The sequence below is a fragment of the Oreochromis niloticus genome, linkage group LG22 (genome assembly GCF_001858045.2).
Source record: "Oreochromis niloticus isolate F11D_XX linkage group LG22, O_niloticus_UMD_NMBU, whole genome shotgun sequence".
NCBI lineage: Eukaryota > Metazoa > Chordata > Actinopteri > Cichliformes > Cichlidae > Oreochromis > Oreochromis niloticus.
The window spans coordinates 2,448,413-2,458,594 of NC_031985.2; the positions used below are offsets into that span (position 1 = coordinate 2,448,413).

Below are 10,182 nucleotides of genomic sequence, written 5' to 3' on the forward strand. Positions count from 1 at the left end.
AGCTCCCGAAAAAAGAAAGAAAAAAAAACCCTTGAGAGTCACCAGGGAGCAATGAAAATAGATGCTACCAAGAAGGAAGCATCTTGGAAACTGTGTTTAACCACAGAGCTACTTCTCTTTTTTTAATTATACAGAACTGTGATGAGCTGGAAGTTCTAAAAACAGTTTATTAAACTTAAAACAAGGAAACGCAAAGATTCAGGATTCAGCTGAAAATGGGTACGAGGGTGGGTGAGTCCGAGGTGTTTTCCTCAGATTTACGTCAAGTTTGCTCTTCCGTATCGTGCCCAGGCAGCCTAAAATTAGAGCGGCGTAAACATTTCACGATCCCTCGTATCTCTCTCAGTCTGAGTCCAAGAAAACTCTTTTTCCAGAATGTTTTTCCTCTCCGTCCCTGCCTCTCGCCCTCTAGGTCGAACTTTTCTTCCTGTCACTGTTTTTCTTTCCCACAGGCTGATTTCTCACAGCTGCATTGTGGGTAAAACTATCAAATGTCTCCATATGGTGCTGAGACCTGCTCTCAACTGTGTAGAGAGGCACATGCAGGAAACCGCGAGAGAACGGGGAGAAGAGACACGACAACTCAGATAAACAGAGAAATAAACCAAAAATGTGGGTTTGTAACGTTCAATATGACCAACAAAAACCATGAAAGGTACTGTGTTTATCAGGGAATCATACTGTTTATGCAGGGGAATTTTCTGAATGTTAACCTCAACCTGTGCTGTGGCTGTCCGGGATGAACAGGAGGATAATTAGCCGGGCCAATCAGGTGATCAAAACACACCCGAGTATAACAGATAAACAGGTCCTGTTAATACACAGCAAAGCAAGCAAAGGTGTGATTGGAGATAATGTGTGACTAATAAGAAACATAGCTGTACTTTGTGATGAAATACAGATTAATACAGTCTACAGTCATGCTCGGGGCGAGGCTGCCCGAGAGTAAAAATGCTGTCGTGACAGTGGCCGATCGAACAGGCTGACATTCAGCCGGTAAAAGCCTGTTAAAGACTGTGATTTAGCACAAAACACAAAGACAAAGACTGAAATAAAAAGTGTGGAGCTGTATGGGGTTACTAACCTTAGAGGGGACTCGTGCTGTGAGCAGAAAGGCTCGATGTGACGCCAAAGCCTGAGGACAAAGACAGACAACGGTCAACAGGTGAGGATGAAGAAGATGAAGAAGTTCTTACTTTCTGAAATTAATGAAAACATGTGGAAGTACTTAGTCAGTGCTTATCTTTACAACTTCCTTTAAGACATTTCCTTTTTTAATTAATGAACACTCAGTGCTTTAGACTACACACATCTGACCACACATCCATACGGTTCTACACGCTCTACATTCATCTACCACACGGCCAGTTTAGGCTGTGTGGTAGATGTTTAACCTAAAAACTCAATGGCCAAAGAGCAGGTTGGCCTTTGAGTTTCCAGCTATGCCTGTCTGTAATGGAGTACAATCAGTGCCCAACAAGAAATCACCATATCCCTTAAATAAAACAGGCAAAAAAATGTGTTTTCATGTATCAGTGATAATAATAATAATAATAACAAGAAGAAGAAGAAAAAATGGACTCCCTGAGGCTGGAACAGTAATTGTGGCGTTGATGATGTTACACTTGAAAAAATGGTGAATGACAAAAACTAAATAAACAGAATAAAGGAAATTTTGTCATTTTCAGTCCAGATTGGAGCAGAGCAGTCTCTCCTGGTCCCAACAGCTTTGTGTATTGTCCCTCGCAGAGAAGCTGGCAGCAGCCCCGACTTCTGGAGAGGGTTTTTAGCCGAGTGGGATAATAATACACATTATCTTTCACCACGTGTTGAACCTCAATCCTGGCGGGGAGCAAGTGCACATTATGGCTGCTCGCTCAGCCATGGCCAGACTAACTCTTACAGGCAAAATTAGTGACTTATTTTTGAGATGTTTGATGAATTATGGTGTGAAATGGTGGGAATTTAAATGGTCCTTGTAGTCACATTTTCACTGCAATGATTTTATAAGAAACAAACTGGGGCAGCGAAAGCGAGCTGTATGCCACAGGAGGCCGAGCCAGCTGTGGCGCGTACAGTAACCCGCTGTACAGTTTAGTGAGGTCACTCCAGGTCACATCTGCTAACGCCAGAGAGGAGCCAAGAAGATGCGAGGTCCTTGCTGGCTGTCTGTCTCAGACAATGGGCCGAGGGGCGGGCCTGCAGGAAATTCAGAACGACCTGTTTCGGGTTATAAAGTCTGGAAATGTCTCCGTTCAGGTGTTCTGCAGGCGAGCGCGCAGCGAGCAGGTGAGTACGTCCATGTAAGCATCTGAACCTGAGTGCATCAAAGTGCTGTCAAAGCCTGCAGCTTCATCCTGAGCTCGTTGTGCTCTTTGAATTGAGGATTTTGTAATAAAAAAACCAGAAACAATAAATGGATATAAGCAACCTATGCTTTTATCACTGTTTATTACTGTTTTTCCCTGTAAATGCTCAAAGATACTGCAGATGTCAATAAAGGCCACTCAGTGGAATTCTCAGATTGATCTGGCTGTGACTCTGGATCATCCCTGTACTTCAGCTATTAGAATATTCAACAAACACAGCAAATTCTCCAATTTTACATAAAAAGTTTCTGGTCCAAAGTCTGTTTGAAATCCATTTTCAGGCCTTTTTTATACATTGATGTTCAAGAATTGAGCGCTTGACGATTTTCTTCATATTTTAATGACTCGGGCATGTTTAATGTATCGGTCCTGAAGTTTTCAGGCTTTTATCTTTAAAAGTCTTTAAGATATTCATGTTCAAACACTGCTTCAGATTTGTGCAAAAGGCACAAAAAATTAAATTATTTGAGATGAAATGATCAATTTTTAGTTGTAACAACTAAAATAATCTGCACACAAACTGGCGTCATGTGGATATGGAGGGTACATTTAGGTGGTCACCAGCTCTCAGTCCTGAGACACAAATATTAACAATAAATAAATAAATAAAATTATAATCTGTAGCTTTTGTGTGTCAGCTCAGAACAGAATAAGGTTTTTTGTTAACTGGTGTTTAGTGATGATTGAAGTTGGTGCAAAAGACATCAACAGTGTCAACATTCAGCTGTCGTGGTTTCACAAAGGTAAACTACAGACCCACATCTTCACAAACAAACTCATTCCTGGTGCTGACATGCAGGACACAGCCACAGATTGATTTTTACTGGGTTGGAGTTCAGGAGAAAAATGTGTCCTTTACTTTAATTTCCACAAATGAAAAGAAACCCAGCCGGACGCTTTACGGACGCTTTACCATGAGCTGGCTCATTTCAAGAAGTTATAGCTATAGGGTAGAATTGCTGATCTACAGCTGTGGAATGTGGTGTGTGTGTGTCCCAACACCCTGTGGCTGTGAGTGGGTTGCTTCAGTCAAGTCCTGACAGGGGCTGCAGAGCCGTGGTATGTGGCCAAAGGAAAAAAAGTGTGTTAAAGACGTAAAAAAATGAAATGAGCTCGAATGCACTCCTGAGCTGAGCAGACGAGCTTTAAGCAGACGTGGTGATACTCATTTGTCTGTTCTTATTCCCACACTCACACACAGAGCTGAGCTCACAAACCTGCAGTTAGGTGAAACCAGATACCCGGTAACACCCACCTAACTCTGTGCTGCGTCTTTGAACAGTTCATTAAACAGTTTTACTTTTGCTGCATCATATCTGCAGCAACATCACAAAACAAAAAATTCCAACAATCAGTCCTCATTTTTGCACCACTTCCTCATTTCAGGACTTCCCCAATATGTGTGGGAATTCCTCCATGATTCCTACACAAAAGAACACAAAGAAAAGGAAAAAGCACTCGTACAATGAGGCTTGCAGTAAAAAAATACCCAAACCCTCAGTGGTCAAACTCTAAATATCAGCCCGTGATCTTAGCACAGCTTGTTCAATCAAAACAAAGTTAATCATAATGATATTTTAGACAACGGCGTGCTTTCAACTTGGTGCCAAACGTTTGAGGCATTTCCTTTCCTGTTGCAGCATGACAATGTCGCCACTCACAAAGCCGTGTCCATAAGGAGGTGCTTTCCAGCTTGGCATGAAACAGCAGCACCACAGAGCCCTGACATCAAGCTCTACCAACACCTCTTGAACTTCGACCATGAGGCCGAGGCCCATTTCACAACACGTCCACTCTGCAATTAAGCAACTTAAGCAACATTCCTTCTTTTGTTTGCTCCGACATCGCTAATCAAAACAAAAGTTTCAGGATGGCTGCTCAGTTTTAAAACAGAGGAAAAGCTGTGCATCGGTTTTAACAGTTTTTAAAGATTGCAGCTGTAGAGCTGCAGAGAAGCCGAACCCAAACAAGGAAGCGCTCCCAATGTGACTCAGAGCAGCAGCAGCTCCCGTCGGACGGAGCTGCTGTCGCCGCAGTCAAACAAAACATTTAACAACCACATACGAGCCGACGAGAAAACCTCACATCAGAACCAACACTGCTGATGGAAGTTTTATTTTAAAGGTGCGAATTGCTCTGTTGTGATATATAATTCAAAAATGGCACCGATCATAAGAGACATCCTCCCTCGCTGGCCTTCATCAGTCACTGGCTGCTGCTAACCTACGGTCGTGTTGAGGCAACTAAAAAACCAAAATGACCACAAACACTGTGCCTGTGCAGCACTCCTCGCACAACATCTGGAGTATTTGAGAGCACCATTTTGTATTTCTCTTATTCAAATAAATACTGAGTAAGTATTGAGATGATAAGAAGATGAATTCCTACAGAAATACAAACTGCTGCGTGTGGTGATAAACCTTCGGCCTGCACTTCCTGCTTCATCATCTTCCCGCTCCTGTAGCAACATGTCCACACACACTCAGCTTACTGTGTTTTCCAGGGTTAAGAGCAGTGACACTTCCTGCTTCCCACCTATCATATATGACATTCCTGATGCCAAAAAGGGCATAAAAAACAAACGTTTAACAAAAACTGTGAGTACACGTGGATACAGTAAAAAACACTAAACAGCTGTTACTTACCAGCACTTTGTTTTCCACCTTGTCACCTTTGACCTCCAGCTGGACTTTGCGCCTCAGGGTCAGTTTCACCCTGCGTCCCACCGCCTCCCGCACACTCTCTACAAACACACAAAAACTCATGACAATTGACAGCAGAACAGCTGGAGGGATCCCATTACAACGTATTACACAACAATAGGAGCAGGATGGGAGATTTGGTGGCCTGCAGATGCTTCCCAGTCCTGTTAGCGTTCCTGTCTCCTTTACTAATGAGGAATTGTGTTCTGAGATAGTCTTAAAATATAAATAACTAATTAAAACAAAAAAAGCATCATTATGCTACAAACTGACTTGTGGTTTGCAATCATTAAAAGACAAATTATGCGTCAACCTGCATCTTGTTGTGTCTCCTGTGGAGAGAGTAGACTAAAGTTAATGACCTGCAGAGGGGAACATGAGTAATGGAAGGCTGCACCGTGAACACAGACACCAAACATTTAACAGCCTGTAGCTATAATGTTTTTATGCACACAGAAAAAAGAATAAATCATTTAGAACTTGTTTTTTATTTGCGAGGGTTTAGTGTCGACAGGCTGAGTGTAAATGCAGATTGTATATTTCTTTACTTCCACAGAAACTCCACTTTCACTGACCTGGAATTACTTCCAGATGATCATGCAAATGATTTCATTTGTTTGAGAAGCTGCATGATGTTCTGGATGAACGTCGAGTTTCAGTACAAATAGTGAGAATAGAAACGTTAGAAGTGAGGCTCTCCGTTAATAGAGACTTGTACTTTAAACAAGTATATGTCTACGTAAGAGAATCACATAGGAAGCAAAGGTGAAAGCTTCCTATTATGAATACTCAACAACGAGGTCGCCAGCGCAGCTGTGCTGGAGCAGGACGGATTCCTGAGCATGAATCTCTTGCTTTGTCAGCATCGACTGAGACGGGAGGCTCATGTGCACCAAAAGAAGGACAAATCACACCAAATGATATTTTGTAGTCCTGCAGGTATTATGCTTTAATGATGTCTGCAAACAGGATCTGAAACCCTCGATCTGCTGTGTCTGCAGTGGTTCTGGAAAAGTTGTGGAGAGCTGGATTACTGAGCAACTCCAAAGGTCTCAGCAGAACTTATTGTGGCCCGCCAAGATGCTATTAATATCAGCTGATCCAGCTGTAAAATTATGAATGTGTTTGGGGATGTCTCATCGCTGCCCCTCTAGTGCACCTGTTGTTCATTTCATTAACAACTTCCTCTGCTATTTAACTGAGCAGATCGATCTCCGAGAAGTTTGACTGACCTAATGCTGTAGTCTGATCCAAAATCATTCCTTTCATTTTTGTGCAGTGCACTTTGGTTGGTGGCACTTCTGTGGAGAAAAGTCCAGTTAAAGCTTTTCCTCATCCATTATAACTTGGAGCTTCCCGTAACCAGCGGGTCTGCCTTCATGCTGTTCTCCACCCAGACACACGATGAGGTCATGAGGAGGATCAAAACATTAGAGCATGAAGCAGCGTGGAGGCTGATCAGAAACACATGGACTTCTCCCTCCGTCCAACCTGGTCCTATAAAAAACACGTTCCACTTCCCAGCAGACTAATTAGTTTAGAGTAACAACCTGCGACATGCTGAATCTAAACAAACGTCTGCTCTCGCTCTCCACTTACAGTTCACACTGGCAAAAATTCAGCCAAAAGTATAACTTATTAAGTCTTTACTTTTTTCTGAAAGTGCATTAAATACTGTGCAGACGGCTTCATCCTTTCAGGTTTTGCAAAGAAATTATACAACTAATTCTTCCAGATTGTCATTTATGATTTGAGAGCTTGAGACTTGTTCTGTCTTTGACTTAAATCACAGTTCCTGCTTTGAACCTGAACTGACCTAAACAGTACCTGGTTGGTTGTGATGTATTTACATAGCCAGAAGTTATAAACAGCATAAGCTCTCATTTAGAGACATTGAAGATATGGACACGAGTGCTGCCCCCTAAATGTCACACCTACAGGAGATGCTGGGCTATAGAAACTCACGCCATGACACTCCCGGTGCACAGTTTTGGAGCTGATGTTAATGCTGATGAGTCAGCTGGTGACGTTTATGCTCTATGCACCTCAGCACTCAGCGACCTCGCTCTGTAACTTTACATGACCTTTGTGGCTCCTAAACCCTTCTAGTTTGCAGTAATGCCAGCTGACTGTGGAATATCTAGCAGTGAAGAAATTCCACAAGCTGACTTGTTGCCACTTTAACAGGACTTGTACTGTAACATGTCCTAGTACAGCTCTTTAAAATAACCCATTCTTTATTGATACTTGCATTGAATACTTGAATACAAAGATAAAGCAGGCTCACCTGATACTTTTTGGTGTATTTGTGGCCACCTCATAAACAAAAGTCCAGCAGTCTCTCTTTGTCAGCAATGCTTTTCATCTCTACCAACTTCTGAGGGAAATATGTGGTTCTGAAATGCTGAACTATTGGCATTTTTGGGTATTAGATGGACTGTGTCTACTTTCATATGGGTAAACTAGTTATTTATTTTTAAAATTGATGAAAACCATTGATTAGCAACTCTGCTTAAAAATTAGACAAGAACTGAGTGGGTGTCCGTATTTTTGCTGAACTTTCTCACACAGCTTTTGGCATGTAATCACCCACCATCTGATCCTCCTCACTTTTCATTAGTTCAGTCTCTGTGCACACAAAGGTCAGGCCTAACGAGCTCTGCTGATAAGCTTTTTTCCCCCTAGTTTTAAATTACCGACGATGAGCAGCATCAGGTCGGCCTGCCCTGTTAAAACCAACAGCAGGGCTGCCAACAAAAAGTCCCATTCATCAGTCAGTGCAGAGATATACAGTGTGAGACTGGTCTGCAGACACCGTAACAGAGAGCACGGGGTAGTGAGTCAGCTTCATCTCGCAGTATCTGAGTGTGCTAATGGAGAGCTAATAAACAGAAAGACCTCATGGTTTTTCAAGCTTTTCCTTTATCGGCCTCTCCACCCTCATGGCCCACTGCTGTCTCTAAAACTGTCAGAAAGTAAGACACTGGTTCTAAAATAGGTTGCAGGTGGCTTCAGTCCAACATCAGCCTGTAAAAGTCAATGTAGGTCAAACACATGGACCTTCAGCTGTCTGGCTGTATCAGCAAGGTGTTTTATTTCAGTTCATGCTACTCTGTCCAGCTAAATGCAGTGATTTACACTTCTTTTTGACACTCAGTCATCCAGGCAGTCAGTGTTGATAATATCCCACAACCCAAAGGAATTTCACAGACACACCCCTCTCCCCCACTTCAGATAAGGAAGTGGCAGCAGAGGAGAGACTCTCAGGTAGCCAGCCAAAGCCCCAGGGCATGAAAATGACTTTTTTTTTATTTCTACAGAAATGAACTTATGAAAACCAGAGATTGTTTCACCTGTTAATAAAAGGGCCAATCAGCAGTGTGATCCAGTGTTAGCAGGACAGTGTTGTTTGCTTAAGATAGTGTGATTTTAATATGAGCAGCTTTTTGCCTTCAGATGAATCACTTCAGTATTTCCAAAACACTGCCCCAGATTTTATAGTAAACACTCGTATATTTAGAAAACTTCAACTTCTATGTAACTATTGAGAGTCTCAAAGTGACTCGTAGTGATTTAAAAGCGAGTAAAAAACACAACGTCACCGCTATAAGATCTCTGCGTTAAGTTTTAAAGGGTTTTACATGGCGAGGTAAGTGATCTGATCGTGTTCCCTTTAAATCATTGCAGCTAAAGACGTCTGTGCCACCTGAGCTGCGTTAAAACAGTTCGACTAACTTCTTAACTCCAAACTTTTTTTTTTATTTTGAGGGCAACAACAGCGCCAGTACACGCGTCAGGCAGCTGGCGTAAACATGAAACCCCGCTATCGTTACCTTACCGAACAGTTCGTTAGGACAATCCGTTGTTTCCTCAGACATGATTGTACCGGAGTAAACACCCAAGAGGAATCCGCTGGAGAGGACAGGAGAGGCGGGCAGACCCGAGAAGAAAGGCGGCTGCTGTGCGGAACTTCCACCGATGGAAGCGGCAAGTAATGCGGTAAAGGTGTAGGTCCGTTTTCTTCACTTATCTATGGCTACCTGTCGCCACCCTGCTTTCCTAATTGCAACTGTCTTCATCCATTCCTACATGCCTACATACACACGCGCACTCTGACTTTACGTCTGCATCACTGCAACTGAAGGAAACCTGGAGGAGTTTAAAAAACGGATTAAAAGTAGTTTCAGTTTGAAAAGTACCCGAAAGTGGCGTGTGTGAAAACAACTCACGCGGACGCACTTCTTCACACACTCACACTTCAGTCAGCCCTTCTTTCCTTCACTTCTCCAGCAGGATTCCTCTTGCTGCGAAAAATGGGAGACTGGGGACACCTGGTGTCCAGTTGCTGCTGCACAGTCGCTTTCTTTGGCTGCACAGGTAGTACAGCTCCTCTAGGATGGCACATATAAGTGACATTGTTAGACTGTGATGAGCGAGTTCTCTTTTTATTTTCGTCAACAGTGTAACTGTACACAGCTGTGTACCAGTATATGCACTGAATGGTACACCAGTTACAGTCTGAGCAGTGAAGAGGCAACACCAGTTCACATGTAAGATGTTAAATGCACTGGTTCTTATACAACACTTGCCTCATTCACCTATCCACGCAAACAGTGTTTTTCAGAGCTTTTTCAGCACAGGTGCTTTCTACCTAACCCTCACAGTCATTCATACACCGATGGATACGGAGCAGCTCTGCAGGGTTAGTATCTTACCCAAGGATATTTGGCATGCAGGCTGGACACCTGCTCTACCTCCTGGGATACAGCCACCCTAAGAGAAGATTGTGTTGAAGGCCTTCAATCCTTCAAGGCAACACACACACACACACACACACACACAAAGCAAATTTTCTGCAAAAAAATAGCAGGGCTTCAAAATCCCCAGAGCAGCAGTCAGATCATTTTAGATGGTTTTAATTCAGAAAGAGATTTTGGAAATGCCTTGAATATGTTTTATGCTTGTTTTAGTTCTTCTGATTTTAGCAAGAATATTTTGGAACAGGAACAGAAAGATACTCAGCACTTTATCATTAAACTCAGCAACGTCCAAAAGGCCTTTCATACAGTTAATGTGAAGAAGAGCCAGGGTCCTGATAGCATTAGTGGCCG

The 10,182-nt window shown here is 42.7% G+C and overlaps 1 protein-coding gene across 6 annotated transcripts in view; it reads right to left on the reverse strand.

Annotated features, from left to right (window-relative positions):
• The window catches only part of carmil1 (capping protein regulator and myosin 1 linker 1), a 31,225-nt gene extending 21,777 nt beyond the window's left edge, over positions 1-9,448 (reverse strand). The window contains exons 1-4 of one of the 6 annotated variants that reach the window (XM_019350845.2): positions 9,301-9,448; positions 8,910-9,220; positions 5,015-5,112; positions 1,085-1,135 (exon numbers count right to left, since the gene is read on the reverse strand). In XM_019350845.2, the coding sequence (XP_019206390.1) occupies positions 1,085-1,135; positions 5,015-5,112; positions 8,910-8,949 (189 nt within the window). In that variant the 5' untranslated portion in view covers positions 8,950-9,220; positions 9,301-9,448. Of the gene's footprint in view, positions 1-1,084; positions 1,136-5,014; positions 5,113-8,909 lie in introns of all 6 variants that reach the window. The other 5 variants (XM_019350847.2, XM_019350846.2, XM_019350848.2 and 2 more) reach the window with 5 other exon arrangements.
• Between the last annotated feature and the right edge of the window lie 734 nt (positions 9,449-10,182).